At 51.6% G+C, this 20,481-nt stretch overlaps 1 protein-coding gene across 3 annotated transcripts; it reads right to left on the minus strand.

The window, feature by feature from the left end:
- Positions 1–1,177: 1,177 nt before the first annotated feature.
- On the minus strand, positions 1,178–20,075 carry STX2 (syntaxin 2). 3 transcript variants are annotated; one of them, XM_087828603.1, is made up of 11 exons: positions 20,033–20,075; positions 14,311–14,385; positions 13,689–13,788; positions 12,452–12,526; positions 11,220–11,293; positions 10,536–10,644; positions 8,820–8,893; positions 8,584–8,721; positions 6,479–6,589; positions 4,535–4,660; positions 2,008–2,095 (listed from the first exon to the last, which is right to left on the minus strand). In XM_087828603.1, exons 1-10 carry the CDS (start codon positions 20,060–20,062, stop codon positions 4,580–4,582), a joined length of 867 nt encoding a protein of 288 aa, XP_087684729.1. In that variant the 5' UTR covers positions 20,063–20,075; the 3' UTR covers positions 2,008–2,095; positions 4,535–4,579. The 3 variants fall into 3 exon arrangements, with proteins under 3 accessions (XP_087684727.1, XP_087684730.1, XP_087684729.1); XM_087828601.1 differs by lacking the exon at positions 4,535–4,660 and having other exon boundaries at positions 1,178–2,034; XM_087828604.1 differs by lacking the exon at positions 4,535–4,660 and having other exon boundaries at positions 1,935–2,095.
- Positions 20,076–20,481: the final 406 nt, after the last annotated feature.

Genomic DNA, 20,481 nt, shown 5'->3' on the forward strand with positions numbered 1-20,481 from the left:
CCCCTCCGCAGGCGGGAAGCCGGACGTCCCTCCGCGCTCTGGGCTCGGAGCCCTTACGAGCGTCAACCCCCGATGTCGGGAGAAGTCGGGAGAAGTCGGGAGAAGTCGGAAAGGAGAGCGAGCGCGCCTGTCGATGTGTTTTTAAATCTGGTTTCAGATGGGTCCCCGCGGCTCGGACGCACGGACGTGCCGTCTGAGAAACGCCTTCAGTATCTAAGAGGACGTCTGAGCGCGCCCCCGCCGCTGCGCCCAGGGAGAGCTGCCCACCTGGGGGCTGGGGGGCTGGGGGGGCTGGGGAGGCAGCGCGGGGGGCTGGGGGGGCTGGGGAGGCAGCGCGGGGGGCTGGGGAGGCAGCGGGAGGGGCTGGGGGGGAGTTGGGGAGGCAGCGGGAGGGGCTGGGGGGCCTGGGGAGGCAGCGCGAGGGGCTGGGGGGGCTGGGGGAAGGTGGCGCTCGGCCCGCACACCTGGACCGACCGCAGCCGCAGGTGTGTGACGGGCGCTGCCGCGGGCAAACGACTTCGAGACAGGTCGTCTTCCCCGTGGCGCAGCCCAGCGCGCGTGTCCCACGGACGGGCCGCGGTCAGGACTTGAACACACGGGAGAGGCGGGGCTCCTGGAGGACGCCGAGCCCACGGGCGATGGCGGGTGGGCGATGCCTAAACGCCGCCTGGGTCTCGGCTGGGCGGGAGGCGGCCGCCATGAGCGCGCGGAATTCCTAACTGTTCGCCTGCGTTTGGAGGCGGGCATCTCAGCGCTCGGCCCCGACGGCGCTGAAAGCCGCGCGGTCACCGCCAGGTGCACGGTAACCGGAGGGCTGTGTGGGAGCCTCCACGCAAAATGTTGGCTCCCTTATAAGTATCCGTTCACTCGAAGATTTCATACAGTTTACAAGTCTAAAGCGTATGATTATAATAAAAACATTCATGAGCAATAAAAATGTTTATCATAGATTCCTATAAACTTTGGGAGTTTCAAAGCTCAGCAGAATAGCCAGTACTTAACAAGAACACGGACCAGATCTACACAACAGTTTACATTTAACAGAATTACTTAATGTCCAGGGATAATTTCCTTTTTAGAAAGTAGTAAATCTTGGTCTTGGTCACCATCTCAACTTCAGACTTTATTAATGTAAACGGAACACAAGCCTTATTTTTAATGAACAGAGAAGAGACCATTGTCTTTACAGTGCAGTAACTCATTTATTATCCAGGTAGCGGAGCAGCCGGAAGTGGAGCAGAGTATAAGAAATGAGACTTTTCTGGAGGGCCTCAGGCACATGGGAACCTCACAGACCACGGTGGAGAGAAGGCACTTGAAAGGCTTTGAGGGGTGCTTTGCAACCTCGGTTTTCTATGCCAATGGCAAACTCTGTAAACAACTGTGCAGAGATGGCTCTAACATCATGAAGTTTCCCATTTATTTTAAAAGGCAATATTTAATATATAAAATGGAGTAAATTAAGGTGTTAATATATTAAACAATTAATTTATAAACATTAAAATTATAGATACCTTACAAAACAGCTGTGATAATAAAAAATTTTTGCAAACAACAAACATGAATTAAAAACATAGTACAAAAACGTCTCTTAGCTTGTTAGCTGGTAGGAGGGGAAGCGAAGAAAGTCTTAGACCCAAAATCTAATGACTTCAGAGCATAAAATATTCCCAATTAAACTTTACATATATATTTTTTTAATACTGAAATGTAAAAAATTGAAAATTTCAATAATTCCTTATTTTAAGGCCATTGAAACAAGTTTCACATTGTTAAAGTTTTGTGGTGTGTTATTTAGAGTCCAAGGATGTTGGGCTAACTCATCACATCGATTCGCTTTCGGCTTTTCCACTGAACAATACGTTCTGTTGTGTGTTCTTCAGTTCGCTAGTGAGAAGTCAGCACTCAACACCACATGTCACAATGTCTGGGATTCATTCATGAAATGGGCGGCGGGTGCTGATTTGCTGCACACGTGTTCTGACTCCACGGACAAAGGGCTCTCGGGCTATGGCTGCTATGACAGTGTCGTTGCTAGGATAATTCCAAGGATCACAAGCAAAACAGTTACACAAATAATAATGAACATCATTTTCTGCAAGATAAAGAAAAACAATTAATTTGCAAGGTATCGAAGGAAAGAAATCACTGTTATTGCCTAACAAAATTCTCCTGGAACTTGAGATAGTTTAAAATACAAGTCCATTACCAAGGAAGCGTCCCCCAGATCACAGAAAGGGGAGGGGTGGAGAAGGGAACTGCCAAAGGCAAAATGCTAAGTTACAGACACGTATACATTAAATTAAATTAATAAACTGTGTGTTATTAAAATAGGTATTTGCTCCTGAAGAGAAAAGGCAAGTCAACATGGCACCATGTGGGTGCTTTAAGGACGCTTTCTATTGATCATGATAAAGTTCCAGACTGCTATTTCCCAGATGCACTGCACATCTTTTTAACAGCTTAAGTGAATCAATGTCTCATTTGCTGAAAAGATTTTACACACTTTTTACGCTGACTGAGGTACGATGCATGTGTCAGAAATCAACAGTCCATTAACTCAGTCTTCGGCTGCATCCAAGCATCTAACTTTTTTTGTTAATTGACAAGCATCCTTGCACAGTGAAAGCTAAACCACCTTTGGCTTAAGAAACACGTCCTCCGGGAAACTGGTCTGCGGGAGAAGGGAGGCCCCGGAAATGAGAGCGGACAGAGCACGCCCTCGGGAGTCACTCAAGTCCCTAGTCAAGCCGTGGCTCGCCCACCAGCTACACAGGTTCCCGGGCACGGGGCCCCCAGCCTGTCTCCTCATAGACAGGCATCCCCTGGGCTGCAGGGCTATGGGGTCACCCCACTAAGTGCTACAGTGCGCGCCTGGCCTACAGGAGGCTTGGCTGAACTATTTGCAGCAAGAATAAGTTCATATTTCAAAAGTATAATTAAGGACATCAACCACTGCACTTGTGTAAGAAGCTGTTGGTGTGCACCGTGCTGGGCTCTTTATTAGAGGGGGCTGTTCTGTGTTCATGTGTTGTAAGGACACTGGGGCACAGACCGTCCCCTGCTCCCCGACAACCACCGAGGGGACTGGCCTTTATGCAACAGCACTGCCCGAGAGCACCCAGGAGGAAGCAGCTCATTTCCCTGGGTCCAACCTAGAATCAATTTTACCCTAGTGCAGCCACATCCAACTAACCATATTATGGTCACTAGGAAACATTAAGAAAATCGATATTTAGAAAGAATCATAAAAATATTTTTAAATACCATTATATTAGGAAAGAAAAATCATATGTGCCATTTTTTCAGCAGAGCTGATAGGAAAGCAGTAAGAAGGGGACATAAACTTCTGCCTGATAAAAGCTGATCCTTCTGCCTTCTACAGAACGGACCATTAATGAACTCCGATCCCCGAGCTCACTGCCGAAACGATGTCCAGTGCAATTCTGGCTTGGTGAATGCTGGAACACTAACCCACAGGGGGCCTCCCGCCTGCTCGCTGCACTGCTGAGTGCAACCTGCTCCCATGAAGATTAACTTAAAGACCCAACAGCAGCGGGGACACCTGAGCACACAGTGACTCCTTTCCATTAGAGTGTCTCACTTTTTAAAATAAAGTGCCCAGTGTCTATCAAGCCGGCTGCCACTTTCATAATAAAAGACTGAATTCATCAAGGGCTACCTGTCGCAATCTAGATACCCTGGGACACTTCACAGCTCAATCACAGTGATTACGGCAAACAAAACGCTCTCAGAGAAATAAAGGGTATGTCCAAATTTCATACGCCCCAGAGCAGCCTAACTCAAGGGTTAATGAGAGAGGGCGGCCTCCATGTGCCAAGGAAACCAGAGGAAAACGAAGGTGAGGCTCACATGCAGAACAGAAACAGAGTCTTTAGATAATCGAATGCCTTCTATGTTCAGCACTGGTTAACGGGCACCAACTAAAAAGGAGGCTTTGTTTAATAAGGGGATATTTTTAAACAAACGGATGAGGTTAGATGAAAAGTTTTATTTTCAGTGAGTGCTTTTCATAGTTTTGGTTTCAGTCCCTCTAATTCCACAGTAAAACTGAGTATTTTTCACAAAGCAACTTTCAGTTGTTGCAACTATTCAAAAAGTTAAAATTTTAGAGCTAAATTAAGACACTAAGTTTGTGTCTTCACTGAGAATTAACCGTCACTGCTACAGTTATTACATCTAATGAAGGGTCCCCTGTGAGGAGGGAAATTGTCTTCTCAGGTCAAAAACAAAGGACTGGAGCCCGAGGAGCTGAGGTCTGCCGCACCATCGCATCCGAGTGATATTAGTAAACCAAGAAGCTTTAAAGAAGCTACGTATGGAGCAGGCCGGGGCTTAAAAATGAATGACCACGCAGCCTGTTTCTCAGCGGCGAGCAGTCACAGGCCTGGAGGACATTAGCCGCCACCGCCACAGCCGCGGGCTTTCCCCAGTGCAGGCACATTAAGATTGGGCAAGCAGGCCATTAGCTAATGAGAAAGTTAATAGGAATATTAGTTGATTAGTTACTTACTGCCGCGCTGGCAGAGAGGCACATGCACTGACGTGATCCTCATCATCATTTGCCAACCGATAAACCAATAATTAGAGCAATTACAGCCACCAGCACCACCGACACAGCGACAATTATCCACTTTTTCTGTCAAAGAAAAGCAGGCTGATTACATCCTGGTTAATTTCCTGCCACCAAGTTAGAGGACGTCACTCATTTAGAGTAAAACCACCGATCAGAATTTGCTTTAATTCTGTTGGATAATTTTTAGTTCTTGAAAAGAGTGGTTTTTAATTTAAGGTCAGAATACTTGGAGGAGACTTGCAGAACTTTTAGAATATCGGGTTTTGTCAGGGAGAGACCTGCGTGGTCACATTATTTTGATCGACGTCTGATGGGCTGATGTCTCTGCGTCTGTAGAGCTCTGCAGCAGCCTAGCCGCCTCGGACGTTAGCTCTCTATTCATAAAGCCCCACACTCTCTCCTCTTGTTGTCTGTTGTTGGCACCTAGCTCCCTCACTGTCCCCACCACGCCGTGTAAAATAAGTCACTCCACTCTGGCCACCTGGTCTCTCAGGGGCCACAAACAGCTGCCCTGGAATAAACACAGGGCCCTGGGAGAGGGGACGACCACCGTCTGAGGCGACGCAGCAGCCAAGCTCCCGAGGAGCAGAACAGCCAGTCAAGCAGCCGTGCAGTGTCAGATGTCGGCTCTAACAGGAAAGAGTGAACAGTTTCCGAGTCAGCGTCATGTTTTCACAGCTGGCATCCAGGTGGGTTCAGACCCTGTCTCCTAATGAGGCTCACCCCGCAGGCCTGGAATGAGGGTGCACCACTCACTGCCTTTTGTCTTTCTAACCCCAATGACTCTGCCTTAGAACTTCACAGGATGACGTGATGTCAGGTCAAGGAAAACAGAAGGAACTGCCCCTTTTTAATGATTTTTCAAGGGAAAGTCCACTTTGTGACTGGAGCAGGCTCAGCACTCTACCTATGAACCTCATCACACCGCTTTATTGAAGGGTCAGTCCCTGATCAAGTGGTTAAACAGATAAAGTGAGGAGCATGCCCGAGTTTCCCAGGTAATGACCACATCAGGTAAGCCCAGGACAAAGCAAGTGAGGTGCTGCCGGCTGACAGGAAAGCACAGACGAGCGGTCCCCACAGGTGAATCCGCACCCGAAACCCGGCTCCTCGTGTCTTCTGGACATCTGGGCATTCTCTCTTCAAGGCCTTTGCTGATATGGCTGGACCCTTCCCCAGGCCGGCACTGAGCACGTGGCCTCTGCAAACCCAAGGCTGGCACACGTGGAGAGTGGCAGTTTGGTGTTTCGTCAGAGAAAAAAGCCAAGAGCTGGTGGGCAGGGACACACTGACACCCGCACAGGGTTGTCCGGCCCCGCAATCAGAACTTCATTTTGCACTTTCACTGTTTTCCTGGAAGAGCTGTGGCTCACACATAGGGCACATTTAAGATTCAGATACAAATATTCCAAACTCACCGAGCTCGGATGTGGATACTACACAGCTCCTCAGGGCCAGTCTCTAATAACCCTCCTCCTGCCCCCAAACCAAAGGCGTAGCAAACACCCTGAAGAGAGAACCAAGTGTCCACTGCATGAAGTGTGTAACCAACGAATAATGGGACAGGAGAATGTCCAATCCCACTAGTGTGTCTCCCCCCAAGTAAGGACCCAGGAACAGAGAACTCCGGAATTTAAACCCACCCAACCCAGGAGAGGGCAACGGCCCCACTTTTGGTTGTGAAGGGTCTTAATTATTTAGAACACAGAAGGGTTCATAGTCAACACAATTTATCTTACAAACTTCAAAACTCTTTACCAAATGAAGTATTAAGACATTTTTATTTCTTGGAGTACCTGTTAAGTCGGCCACGTCAACGTATCACAACTCGAAACCAAGGACAGAGAAAAGCACACTTTGGTTCTTATGAGCCACACTCACCCTCCTCGCCTTGCTCTGGTATTTAATAGCCTTTTTTGTCTCTTCCTTGGCGTGTTCTACATAGTCTGTGGCATTCATCACATTCTTTTCTATGTTGTTGATCATTTCACCCTTGAAACAAAAAGTTTCCAACTTAGAAGACATTTTCCAATGACTTAATTATGTATCTTAAGACCAATAAAGTTTTCACGTGAACATAATGTGCATGGAATGGACGCTGAATTTTTTTTACATTTACAAAAAGATGAGATTATTATAAGTGGACTGATACAAAGTAATCAAAATCGACTTATATCTTAAAAAGAGCTAAAAGGGACGGACAGCAGTAGGGACGGTGACAGGCGTAGCCAGCAGACTGGGACGTGCTTCAGCCTGCGAGCACGCTGACGATGGGCACAGCAAGGAGGGGCGCTGCTCGAGGTTAAACTAATGCTCATAGGTGCAACGGACAAGGGATGACAGCTCTGCTATGGGGGGAAACTGTTGCGGCTTCTTTACCAGGTCAGTGAACTAGGACGAGCTCATGTTCAACACCGAATGAATGAATAGCTAATGAGCGAGAGCGTGAGGGGGATTCGGTGGCACGTCTGGGGGACATTACCTGGTCTTCTGTCCACCAGCAGACATAGCTGCAGCGGTGAGGAGAGGACGAGGCATCGAAGGAGGAAGCACAATTAACTCACTTGTACTCAAAGCAAACTCACTACTGAGCTCTGACTATACCCATAATTCCAACTAGACGAGTCCATAGGATGCGGCACTAACAGGCTTCTCAAAGGAGACGACAAAACAGGGCTCAGGACGCAGCAGTTTCTCTAACGAGTTCAATACTTTGGTATAAAGCAACCGTAACTAAACCCCAAGGTAGTAAAATCTTTAGTCATCACAAGAGTCGTGCCCCGCTGCTGCTGACTGGTTCCTTCGAGCACTTCCCGAAAACAAGAGGCGGGCGGGCCAGCTCCCAGCTCTCCACTTCCTGTATCGCAAATGGCAGCCGGTCCGCCCACGTCACCCCCACGCGCTCGGTTCCTCCTGCAAGTGCAGAGGACCTCAGTTTCTCACACACATTTCTGTGACAAAGTCCCTCAAAATGAACAGAGTTCTTCACAGGGTCGGCAAGGCCTGTGGAGGGTGAGTCCTGTGCCCGACGGGCATCCTCTCTCCTCACTAACCCGGGCAACCACGGCAAACGAGCCAGCCAGGCCTGGGCCTTCCGAGGGGACCATCCCTGCCAGCAGTGTCTGTGGAGTGAGGACCCGAGCAGCCCGTGGTGGTTCACAGGAATGCGCCTGCTTCCCCATGCGCAGCCCCCAACCCACGGACGGGGTACCTCATTGAGCATCACAAGGGTCAGTGTGAACACATTCACACGCCCAACAGTGCGCAGCGGCTCATATGTCACCCACCTCGAATTTTACAGTGTTCTGAACTGTTTTAAATTTAAGTTCTCCAGCCCCTCACAGGGGTCTCTTCATACCCCTCCACTCCCTGCCTGTGGTTCTAGACGAAATGAGAACACCTTGTACAAATACAAGCTCTTGCTCCTGTCGTGGAGTGCGTCCCCTTTGGGGCCATTCGTTTAAATGTGTCCTCCAATTGTTACTCTAATATGTGCTCCTTGTAGAAAACTTATACATATATTTCAGAGAAGAAAGTTTAAATTCCCCTAGTCCCACTGCCATTCTGTTTGGCATGTTTCTTCCCTCTGTGAATACTGTTTCACGCAGCCAAGTCCAGCGCATGTACGTACACACGTGTGTGTTACATGTACATGTATATTTATACACAAGGTTTTATGTCTCCCTCTCAACTTAAAAATTCCAGCACAATACCGTATATTTCATTAGAAGTCCTCCACGAACAGGAGTTTATGTTCCCTCCGGCTGCCTAACAGGCTGTCCCAAGGACACACCGTAATTTCATTAGCTAGGCCAGTCCCTTACGGCTGAAAGTTTACGCTGTTTCCAGCATTTCAGTCTCATGTTGCAGTAACTCTGTAACCAGCTTTTGAATTTTGAGACTGCATCCAAAGTAATGGCTTTGGCTTTCCCCGGACACCGAGTCAACCGTAGGGTTTCGCCGAGCAGGGAGGAGCCTGCAGTTACCTGAGTCTCCACAAACATAGCCATGTCCATAAACATCTCGTGCAGCTCCCGGATGCTGGTCTCCAGCTTCATGATGTCTTTGTGGCGCGACTCAATCTCATTGAGGGCTTGTTTGGTGATTTTTGAATCTGATATAATCTTTGGAAAACAAAAGAGAAATGCTGGTGACCTCGGGGGGCTCGGCAGCTGGGAGGGCACCTGTGCGTGGGAAGGGCCAGCGCGGGCGGCGCACTCACGTCCGAGGTGAAGATGGAAGGGTTCCCACTCTCCAGCATCGCCTCCAGCTCGTCATCGGTTGTTGTCTTTCCAGCTGAAAGATTAACAGTTAAAAACTCCATTCAGTGTGTGAAAGTACTGAAAGCGACTCTTTCTACCCTAAGTCAGCAACTAAAACCTGAGTTGTTAGCATTTTTAAACAATGTTTTTCTAACTTCTCGAAAATATTTTCTTAGGCAAGTGTTAATGATGAGAGAAACCAACATGACACTGAGAAGGAAGAACTGGAAAACACAAAAACCCTCTAACTGGAAAGAATTAAGTCTAACTTTGGTCTGAATGAGAAATAGTCACAAAAACAAAACCGGTACTTAATTTCTCAACACATCAGTTCTCCTAAATGTTAACTCTGGCTTACAGAAAAGGGGGGGGGTCAGCTGAATTCACCATATTTTAGGACATAAATAAAGATGACATGTTTAGAACCAGGTGCTTTAATACTTCCTGCGCTTTGATTGTTAATATTTCACCTTGAGTTTCCGATAGTAAAGCTCTCTGTGAAAAGCCAAATTGATAATTACTATTTTTTCACAATTTGTGTCACAAAAGACAAAACTACATGAATAAACATCATAACAATTTAAATATCATTTGATGGGAACGCTGATGGCAGCATCATTCGTAATCGCCAAACAGTGGGAAGAGCCAGAGGTGCAGCTGACGAATGATAAACACACGGGGTCCATCCCACGGCGGAACCTGGCTCAGCCACAGGAAGGGGTGAAGTCCCAACACCTACAGCTGTGGCTGAGCCGTGGGGAACTGTCGCGTGAGGGAGGCCAGTCACAGACTCCACACTGCACAATTCCGTTCACGCGGAACATCCCAAACGGGCAGACTCGTGGAGACAGGAAAGTGGGCCGGCAGCTGCCTGGGGCTCAGGGCAGGGGAACAAGGAGTGACGGGTAAGGATGGGTATGGAGTATGTTCAGAGTGATGAAAACGTCCTAAAATTGCACTAATATATAGGGTGGGGCAAAAGGTTTACAGCTATGAGTACGTGAAACACCGTTTATTGTATTATTTTCCATACGAACAACTGTGAACCTATTTTTGCCCTTCCCTGTACTAAAAACCGCTGACCTGGGCACTGAACATCACCCACATGGCATTTTAGTTGCATCCCCACAAAGCTGTTAAAAGGGTGTTTAGTGAGGTTCACATTCACGGCTGTGCCCCTCGCCCCAAGTCCGTGGACGCCGCACCCGCAGGGGTGTGTCACGGCTGAGGACCCGTCTCTGACGATAAAGGCAGTGAGCAAAGTGCCTTCTGCCTGGGGAGACGCGAGTTCCCCCCTGCAGGGCTGACTGCTACAGACACCCTCTTAAAAGGCAACCTGGGGCAAAAGGGCAGTTAGCATCTGCTCCCCAAGCAGGACCCTGAAGCCCATGGAGGACCACCCACCAAGACGGGGCAGGAAGGGTTGCGGGACTGAGAAAAGCCCCTGAAATCACCGTCATGGTGACTAGAAGGTGACTGAAAGCCCACTCACCGAGAAGCCTCTCAAGGACGTAACAATAGGTTTGGTGATTCAATGAGCAGGGAGCTCTGAAAGAGCTGTGGGTTTTACAATACTGGCAAACTGAGATGGAATGACCTTTCTGAAGCTGCAGTATGGTGATGCCAGACCTTGGACAGAAGAATGTCTGCAGCATGGTGGCATTTCAGTTACTCACTTATTTCCAGCTGGCGCTGAATCCGCCCTTTGCTCCGCTCCCGGAAGAGAGTCTGTGCTTCATTATATTCTGTCATCACATCCACAAACTTTCGAGACAGCACTGAGTGCTATTAACGATGCAAAATTAGGTTAATACATAGCAGTCATTTCTTCATTGGCAATGATAAAGAAAAGCATCACATTACAGAAATTCAAACTAGGGAGTGACTCCTTCAAAGGGAGCCACGCTAAGGCCTTCACAGTCTCCCAACTACACTAGTGTCATCCCCACTCAGAGTGAGCGCCACGACCGAGAAGTCAACCAGCTCATGGGGACAGCCCACCCGACCAGGCTTGGCAACTATGCCAATGGTCCCCAAGCCTGCACACTAATCACCAGTTGTCAAGGAGAGTAAAGCAGCCCCAATTCCACTCCGCCACACATAACCTCTGAAAGGGGACACCTTTGCCATGAAACCTAAAGTGATCCCAATAAGTCTCGGTTTTTCCCATAGAATTCTGTTATGGGCTGATTTTTTTTTTTTTCATAATAAAGAGGTAATCTATAAATACTATGTTATTTTTAATGCAAAACCCTGAGGATTCATGTGACCATAAAGATAAACCTATTTTGCAATTGAATGAAAAAGAAAAAGACTATTCTCTGACATCGTGCCAACCTAGGGGAGGCTGAGAACCAAACCTGGGTTCTTCGTATCCGAACATCCACGGAAGTGCGGTGCCCGCTCTCATCCTGATCAAAGCTCTGTTCAATCGCTAGAAACAAACAGGGAGGAATTACCTTTTACACTGGAACATGGGCCTTCAAGCCAACCCTCAAGGCACTTTTCCTCATCTTTTCAACTCCTAGTACATTTATGGACCTTGGTAGTAATCACCAATTGTTGATAATATCACAAAATAAAACCAGATGTTTTATGTTAACATTTAAAAGGGAAACAAATAACCTGAATCTGATCAAGTTTATAGGACTGTCAATCTGCAGGAACTAGAGGCCCCGGGAACCCGGCAGATGACTTCACAGGGGTGACATCAGCAGAACCCTGAAGCACACACAGCACATGCTGATGGACAAATGCCCTGGTGTCTCCAACCAAAAGAGAAAGTGCCATGGGGAAAGGACAGGAGCAGATTTGATTTTTAAAAACCTTACAAGACAGGTGAACCAGCCCGTGCACGGTCCTTATTTAGAAATACACACTGGAGCCTATGCTGATGAAGCGATCGCCCGTCTGTGGGGGGCACTGGGAGGCAGCGCCCATGGTCGGGCTGCGGCAGTCAGTCATCTCCCTGCTCTTAGGCTGGAAGCTGTCCACAGTGCCAAGTCCTTTCTGATCTGCAGAGACTTTCGTGATGTGAATGCTGGCTTCCAAAATTAAACACAGTGTGTCTTCCTACCACCTCAAGGAAACACCACGCCCTGCAGGAAGGCCGTCAGCCTCTCCAACCACTGCTGCTGGAGTGGACGTGGGGCACTGTAAACTCGGCTGAACTGAACCAGAAGTTCAAGAACCTGCTGACTAACAGGCCCATTCCGGAACCTGGTGGTGCCTTTTAAAGGCTACCCACCTTCTCGGACACCCGCAGGCTATGTGCCACCATAAGAGAAGAGCAGTCTGTAAGCAGTCTTCATCTCGCTGACCATGCATTAGAGCTTCTCCCCTGAATGTGAGGATTAACCAACATCCACTTTATTCCTCCTATGCTACCATAGAGCTAGCAGTTTAAAAATCCTAGGGTAATGAAGAACGTAAACAAAAGGCTTACTATCCCAAATGCACACACATAAACTTATTTAAAGTGCTCAAATTTTAACTTTTTGAAAATATAAAAGAATAAAAAATTATAAAGAAAACAATAATCACCCATAGTCCCACCATCAATGATGAAATAAAACCAAAACTTGAAACTCACACTTTAACTTGACGCGTATTTTATTAGCAGTTTTCTTGATTTCTTTGTTCAGATTTTCAAGCTCTTCTTTTATTTCTTTAAAATGAAAAAAAAAAAAAGTTATCTGAGCTATAATATCCAACATCAATAATGTCCGACAAATTTAACGGGAACAAATTTAAATGGAACAATATCTGGTAGATGTTTAAGTGTGTGTGTTTCTTCAGAGAAACTAGTGATCGTGTGAGTGGCTCTTGAAGTGTGTCCCTGGGCCAGCAGCCTCCTCCCCCGTGGAGCTGGGCAGAGAACGCTGGCCATGTGGCAGGCGGTGTGGGTCTCCAGGTGCAGGCCTTTACAGATAAGATGGATGTGCCCTGTGATAAAGCCCAGTTCACCACCCAATCATTTTATCTTCGTGTCTGGTTTGGGTCCAGACATGAAGGACACCATGGGGACAATTCTGGAAAGAATTCGGAGTGAACTGGACGACTGCTTTACCGACGTTAGCACTTCTGAATTAGATCATCATCTGTCGGTGTGTAAGAGGACAGTCTTCCTAGAAGCCATGAATAAAGAGGAGTTCGCAGGAGAGGGACAGAACACTGTCACAGTTAAAAGACTCCATATTGTAAAGATGTCAGCTGTGCCTCAGAGTGGTGTGTGGGCCCCGCTGCAACCTCTGGCTCACCTACACCCACCTTCAGCTTCTCAAAACTCACCAGCAGACGAGCAGGTCAAGAAGCACCTCCTCCTAACTGCCAACACCCTGCTTCCCTGCTGCCCCCACAGGCCCTGGGAACAGCACACCCCACACACGGGCTTGCTGAGGTCTGAAAACCCCTCCTCATCTGCCCACCTCTGAACCTGCTCTCACTAGCAGTGGTCTCCCAGTCAATCCCTAGTCAATGATCATCTGAACACAAAACTCTCCTTCCTGTTCAACTGTGGACATGACACAGATCTGGGGTCCGGTCACTAACACGGCCCAGAGCTCTGCAGAACCTCTCTGCTGGACCGGCTACCTGGCTTATCTATGAGTATCTGGATATTACCCGGCAGTGTTCCCAGCTGAGCAGGGTGACCCCGGAGCTGTAGAAACCCCCTCCCCACGTCATGGCTCACATGACCACGTGCACCAGAGTCCCGAGTCCAAGGTGTGGCCACTGGGTCCCAGCTCCATCGCCTGTGCAGCGAGGGCTGAAGCCTGAGGGACCCACAGCGAGAGAGACGGGCACACAGACAGGCAGACGGGACTCACTTCCTTCCGGGTTTGGTGCAGAAAGAATGGTGCTGTGGTTTTTCTTCACCTCTTCCACATACTGAGCAATCTTAGATATGCTGTTCCTGATCTCCTCCACCTGGGGGGAGAGAGTCACCACCGAGTGGCAAAGTCAACCCCACCACCACTTTTCATAATGGAGGGAAACAGGTGAATCATCACACATGAAAAAATAAAAGCCGTTTCCCACCTCACACTGATAATCACTTAATTAAAAAAATATGCACCACCCTGGCCCATGTGGTCAGTGGTTAGGCTGTCAGCTTGCTCACCAAAGGGTCCCAGGTTCGATTCCCCCAGTCAAGGGCACATACCTGGGTTGCAGGTTCAATCCCCGGCTCTAGTTGGGGCACATACAGGAGGCAACCAATCAATCAATGTTTCTCTCTCTCTCTCCCCCTTCCCCTCCCCTCCCCTCCCCTCCCTCCCTCCCACTCTCTCTAAAAATCAATGGGAAAAATATCCTCGGGTGAGGGTTTACAAAAGAAATAACAAAAAAATAAAAACACTAGCGTCAGTATTATTTCAAGTATGACACAGGCCCGGCTGCAGCCATGGGGCTGAGCTGGCGGAGTTCGCGGGCCTCCCTGAGCGCCCTCACCTGGTGGAAGAAGTCGTCCATGAACCGGTCCCTCTCAACGACCACAGCCGTTTCCCCGTCAGCATTCTGCCTGCACTACAGTGGGAAACAGAGAGTCAGGCTCTGAAATGTTTCACGTACACACACAGTGAACTAAAAGACGGGGGCAACCCAGGGGCTCCAGGGCTCCGCCGCAAGAGTGGCAAACTGTACAGAGCCCACAGAGCTGCACGCTCCCTGGCAGCTAGGTTCTGCGGCACGCCCACCACACAGGCCACAGTGAGAGCAGGACAGGACCCAGGGAGCCCTGCAGGAGGGCGCAGTCCCATCGCAGGGACAACGATGGGCCCCCAACACGGAGCGGCACAGCATCGTCCATGTTCAGTCAGTCAGTCCATAAGGCCAGCGGGCTCTGCCAAGAAGTGAAACCGCTTGCTCTGCATATCTCCTATGAAAATGAAAGTGCTGACACTGTGCTACCTTCTCTGGGGTACAGAGTGACTGTCCAGGAACTGTCATACTTTCTCCCTGAATGAGTGCCTCTGGTAACACCTCGCTCCAATCAATAACCCCTCCAATGAGGGCAGACTCAATACAGGAGACCTGAGGAAACAAGCTGGGAGAGCACCTCTAACCACCACTGGGAGGAGCCAGAAGGACCCCGTGTCTCAGAAACCCAGTACTTAACTGCAAGTGTAAAATCAACCCCACCCCCCAGGGAAGCTGGGCCTGATTCAGCAGGTCCAGGCGGGGCATTCTAAACATTACTGAACGTTCTAGAATACTGCTGCGTTCTGACAAGTTCCAGGGGACACTGCTGGTGCAGGGGCCCCACTTGAAGAAGCAGCTTCTAGGCAGGGAAACCCACCCAACAGCGCAAAGCCTCTCCCGGGCAGAGAGCCGCGGGGAGAGGAGCGAGTCGCACTGAACCCAGGGGTCAGACAGCTCATCCAAAGCGTGCGCCGTGGCATGCACCCTGGCGTGCGAGAGAGAGTGGGATGAGTCTAGGAAAAGGAGAAGACCCACCAGAAGGTGCAGCGCAGGGAACTGAACGGTCTCCCGGGGACACACTGGGCGAGTCAGCTCAGTTCCAACCGCGCTGTGGCGATGGGTTTCAGGACCCTCCACATCCCACTGACAGGGCTATGACCCGGAATAACTGAGAAATAAAATTCTACTGAAGTTTAGCTAAGAAGCATCTGCGAAACGTAATAACTGTATTAAGCAAGCACAGGAAACGCTCCGTCTGCACCATCCAGGGCCCTCGCTAAGGCAAATGGATCTGGCCTAAAACCAACCAGAATCCCTCGGGACCCTAAGGAAGGCTCTGTGTAGCCTCTCAGCCTGGGGCCTCTCCCGGGCAGAGACAAGACAGCTCAGGTGGGGAAAGGAGGAAAAAACATGTTTGTCTAAGGAGAGAGGCCCACATACAAGGGCCTTCCTGAGAAAGTAAACACACTGTCGCCAGGGCACAGGACACACGAGCACAGGTGGGCTTCACAGGAGTGGGATCCACCCGAGGGATCACCCCCGCCATGGGCTGGGGCAGAACTGACGCCCAGCGACACGTGTGCACCCTCTGCACGACTCCCCCAGCAGTGCCCGAGTTGCAGAGCCACCACCCTGCCCTCCACGACACAGCTGTTGAGAAAGACGCCTGTACTGTGCAGAGAATGTTTTACTTGTACTCTGTCAACAGGACAAGGGTTAGGGGCTGGGCTGTGTCCCACAAGCAGGCAATGGAGCCCTAACGCCCAGCACACCAGTCAGCGGACATTTGGAAAAAGGGTCTGTGTGATGTCCTCAGGTAAGATGAGGTCAGCCTGGAGCAGGGTGGCCCTGACCCCACATGACTCTGTCCTTACGAGAGGAGACAGGCACACGCAGGGAAAGGTGGCCGGGTGACCAGGGGACAGACTGCAATGATGCCTCCACAAGCCAAGGACGCCAAGGACTGCCAGCCCCACGGGAGGCCAGACAGGGCCCATTAGGACTCTTCCCACAGCTTTGGGGAGCACGGCCTTGCCGACACCCCGAATCCCAACTGCTGCCCTCCAGAGCAACTAGAGGAAGAGCTCTGTGTGGGGAGCTGCTCACTAGCGGGCCCCCAGCTTCCTGTGTCCCTGTCTTCTGGCCTGGGAACTGAGATCACACCTGCCCACCTCCTTCAGAGACAGGGCTGTGAGGATTAGGGGCATTTCCGTAGGGAGCACACACTGGGAAAGGCTTTTAAACTCACTTCTGGTCCACACTCTGCACTAGATACCAATGGCAGGCACTCATCTATCAGCACTTAGCTAAGGGCACTCAGCTAATGAGCACAGGATTAATCGCTGCCAGTCCCTCCAGACCCACGTCCCCAGGGGAAGGAGCTGCCAATGGGCCCTGAGTGCTGCCTCCACGTCACCATCAGAGCACACGGGACAGCTAAGTAAAGGGCCAAGTCTCAGGGCCACGTCTGACTCCAGGTCTGTCTGACCACTGGGCAGAGCACGGGAGGCAACCAACTGATCAATCACTGTGTGTCTCACATTGATGTTTCTCTCTCTCTCTCTCTTCCCCTCCCTCCCTTCCACACTCTCTAAAAAAAATGACGACAATGGAAAACATGCAGGAAGAAACCATCCCCTCGGACATGGGAGGGAAGGAAGATTCCAGGTGTGAGGCTGGCAGAGAAAGGGAGAGAGCCGTCCGTGGTTTTCACGTGGGGGCAGCAAGTGCAAAGGCAGGGAGGTGGGAGGATTGTCAGAAACAGCGAAATGTATCTCATGACAGACACGGCGAGTGTGGGAAGCGACAGTGCTGAAGAGGAAACCCCTTTGGGAACTGGTTTTGTCTTAGGTTTTCTATTCCCGTCATTCAGAATAGACCCGAAGTTAAAAACAAGAAGTATTCGCCTGTGTGGATGTAGAGGTTCCGTTTTTGTTTTTTAAAAGGAACACAGTATGTACACAAATGGATATATTCATTACAGTTAATAGAGAAACTATAGATCCCGAATGAGGGGTTTGTATAAAATTTAGAAACTTGACGGGACTGAATAAACCATGAAATTCTCAACTGTAACCAACTGCATTTGTAAAATTATATACTCTAAAATTCTTAGTATTTTAAGTTTCAGTGAAATAGTTAAGGAAAAAAGTCTTGTTTTATAAACCTTCAGAATCTTTACTATGTAACCCTCTGCACTAGAGTGCAATCTGAGAGGTCAACAGGTAGCTTTAAATATACCCGGGCAGCTTTTCCCGCCCTTTAAAAATTGTAGTTGCAACTCATCGCCTTGACCCAAGGGACTGCAGATAACGATCTCATCGCGTCTCTTAGTCTGCTAACCTGTACCACAGGGCTACCCCATGTCTGTCTGTCATCCCGAAAACAGTTCCCACGGTTGAAATCTGTAGTTTCTCTAACCTTAACTATAATAAATACGTCCATTTGCACACACAGGCTTTTTTTTTTTTGACCCATTAGCTTGTAGACTCGCCGCTGCACTTGGAGTTACTCACATCCTAAGAGGCATCTCATTATGTCTCCTTCCCCCTTCCTTCCCCCTTCCTTCCCCCTTCCTTCCCGGGCTGCGTCCACCGGCAGCGTTCACCCAGCTCACACTGGTGTCCAGTGAGGTTACCTCGCCGCGGCCTGGCACCCAAGGGTCTTTTGGGTGGGTGGTTCTTTTACTTCTCGTAAACCAGAAACATCTTTCTGGATTGAGAATCTAGGAGATCTTGGGCAAGCCCCTTAAATTTTCTGCACCCAAGTAAACTGGTTACTCAAAAGAATCATTGGTTAGAAGCAGCTAAATCTATCCTTGACAAATTGTACAGGACAAACTAAGTCCTTTCCAGAGAGTCGTCAGTGATCACCTTTCCCTCAGGAGGAAGCACTAACAGCTAATAAAGGAAACTTTCTGGAGGCATCGCCGGTATTTTGTCCGTGTGGACGTTGCTGATGAGGCATTTCAACTACTAAAATTAAACGTGACCTAGGAAAAAAACACCAGCCCTTTCGAAACACACTTGTGAGTAGACATTCAACTACTCCGAGAACTCCTTGGAAAGAATGTTCACCTCTCAGGTCTGCTAACTTTCAGATGAGTTTTTAAATACTCAAAGTCGCTAAACTTCAAGTACGCCAAACTCGATTTTAACGTCGTAGTTTACAGCAGAGAGAAGCTTGCTTTTTATCCCTTTCTGAAGACCTAAGAAACTAATAAATGCTAGCAGCACTCATAATTACACGGCGCTTTCTCTCCCCGCCCAATTCCGTTTCACAGCTCCCTCTAGGAGCGACAGGAGGGGGCTGTCCCATCTGACACGCAGGACAGCTGAGCTCTTGCGAGTCCCAGAAACCATTTCCCCAGATCAGACAACTTCAGAAGCGCAACACCCAGTAATCTGCCCCGCGGGGCGGGTCCCTCCAGCGCTGGACGAGGCGCCCCTGGCGGCTCTGAAATTCTGGCCGGAAACGGGCCGTTGCACCGAGGCCGGAGCGCAGGACACCCGGCGACAGGCCGCGCCCCGCCCTCCGACGCCCCCGCGCTGCTCCCCGGGTCCCGCACCCGCGGCCGTGTTGCCAAAGCAGCCACCGCGGGGCCTCATTTACCCAACAGCGCAGCTCCCGCCGGGGCGGCGACGCACGTCCCCAGAGGGAACCGGCCACGGGCACTGGCTGCGTTTGCTGGGAGGGCCGCTGCCCGCTGCGGGTGTCCAAATACAGCAAATACAGGGTGTCCCCCCAAAAAATGTACATACGCACTGCAGCAGCTCCACTTTGAAAATGAAATGCACTTTAATAAGGTAGTTTCTCTAACCTTAACTATAATAAATATGTCCATTTACAATTATTCAAGGTGTGTATTTTTTTTGGGGGGGGGACGACACCCTATAGTTGAGCGCTGATGAAACGGGCAGGAAGGAAACACGGCCACTAAGGGCCCTCCCCGGGGATGCGCGCAGAGCGGGCCGTCCGCGACCCCGACCCGCAGGGCAAGCGGGGCACTGCCCTTCTGAACCCGGCTCCCCGGCCACCCGCGGGACGCGGCCCAACGCGAGCGGCCCTGGCCCGGCCCGCAGCGACCCGCTCCCGCGTGGGCGCCAGAGACCAGCTAAGGCCCCGCGAGGCCCGAGCCCGCCTTCACACGCACCGGCCTCGCGGGGCCCCCGAGGCGAGCCCAACCCGCAGGCGCCTCCGCCCGCCCCCCGCAGCGCGTCCCCGCCGCCCCGCCCGCTGCGCGCCCCGCCCCGCCGGCCGACCTGAGCGCGACCCCGCGGGCGCGGCCCCCGGCCCCCGGCCCCCAGCTCCGGCAGCGGGCCCCGTGCGGGGGCCGAGCGAGCGCGAACGCGGCCCCGCGCTCAGAAGGCGGCCCGCGGGCCTGGCCCCCGCCAGCACCCGGCCCGCGCGCGGCCCCACCGCGACCCCCGAGCTCCCGCCGCGCGCGGGGCCTGGTCAGACCCCGGGACGGGACGGGACGCGGAGCCAGGCGGCGAGCCCTGCGCTGGGGCGCGGAAGGGCGGCGTGAGGGGCGACTTGGGCGGAGCGCGGCTCCCGGAGGGGCTGGGGCCCGGCCCACACCTCGCGGACCCCGCAAAGCCCGTCCCCCGGCTGCCGGCGCGCTGCCCCTCGGCTCTGGGAGCACAGCGGACACGGCGCCCGCGCCGCCGCCCCGCGCCCCCTCCACAGAGTCCCCGCCCGCCCGCCCCGCCGCCCGGCCTGAACCGCTATCCGCCGCCCGCGCGCCGCTTACCGCCGTCAGGTCCGGCAGCCGGTCCCGCATCCCCGCGGGCCGGGCACCGCGCCCCGCCGCCCAGGCCTGCCCCGCGCCGCCGCCTCAGCCCGCCGGTCGCCCGGCTCCGCGCCGCGCCCGCCGCCTCCCCTCCGGCCGGCGCTGCCACGGCAACCGCGCCCGCGCGCTCTGCGCATGCCCGGCCCGCGCCGCGCCCGGGCCCACAGGGCCTGCGGGAGCCTTCCTGCGGGAAACGCTGCGGCGGGGGGCGGGGCCTGGAGGAGGAGGGCGGGGCCTGGAGGGAGGGGGCGGGACCTGATGGGGCGGGGAAGCGACTGGGGCTGCCCGAGGGGAAGGGGGCGTGGCCTAGCTGTGGGGCGGGGCGGAGAACGGGAGGGGCGTGGCCTTAGATGAGGGCGGGCCCTTGGGGAGGGGCCTTGGGCGGGGCCTCGGGGAGGGGCGGGGCCTCG

Source organism: Miniopterus natalensis, chromosome 20 (assembly GCF_054644295.1).
Source record: "Miniopterus natalensis isolate mMinNat1 chromosome 20, mMinNat1.hap1, whole genome shotgun sequence".
NCBI classification, from domain to species: Eukaryota; Metazoa; Chordata; class Mammalia; order Chiroptera; family Miniopteridae; genus Miniopterus; species Miniopterus natalensis.

Bases quoted from the DNA above. Each gene is read 5' to 3' on its own strand.
- STX2 (XM_087828601.1), bottom strand. From the start codon at position 20,062: ATGCGGGACCGGCTGCCGGACCTGACGGCG. The intron at 8,722-8,819 runs GTGAGTGCGCCG...TGTTTTCCAAAG, and splicing joins CTTCCATCTTCACCTCGGAC to ATTATATCAGATTCAAAAAT. The intron at 6,590-8,583 runs GTAACTGCAGGC...TTTTGTTTCAAG, and splicing joins CTATGTTTGTGGAGACTCAG to GGTGAAATGATCAACAACAT.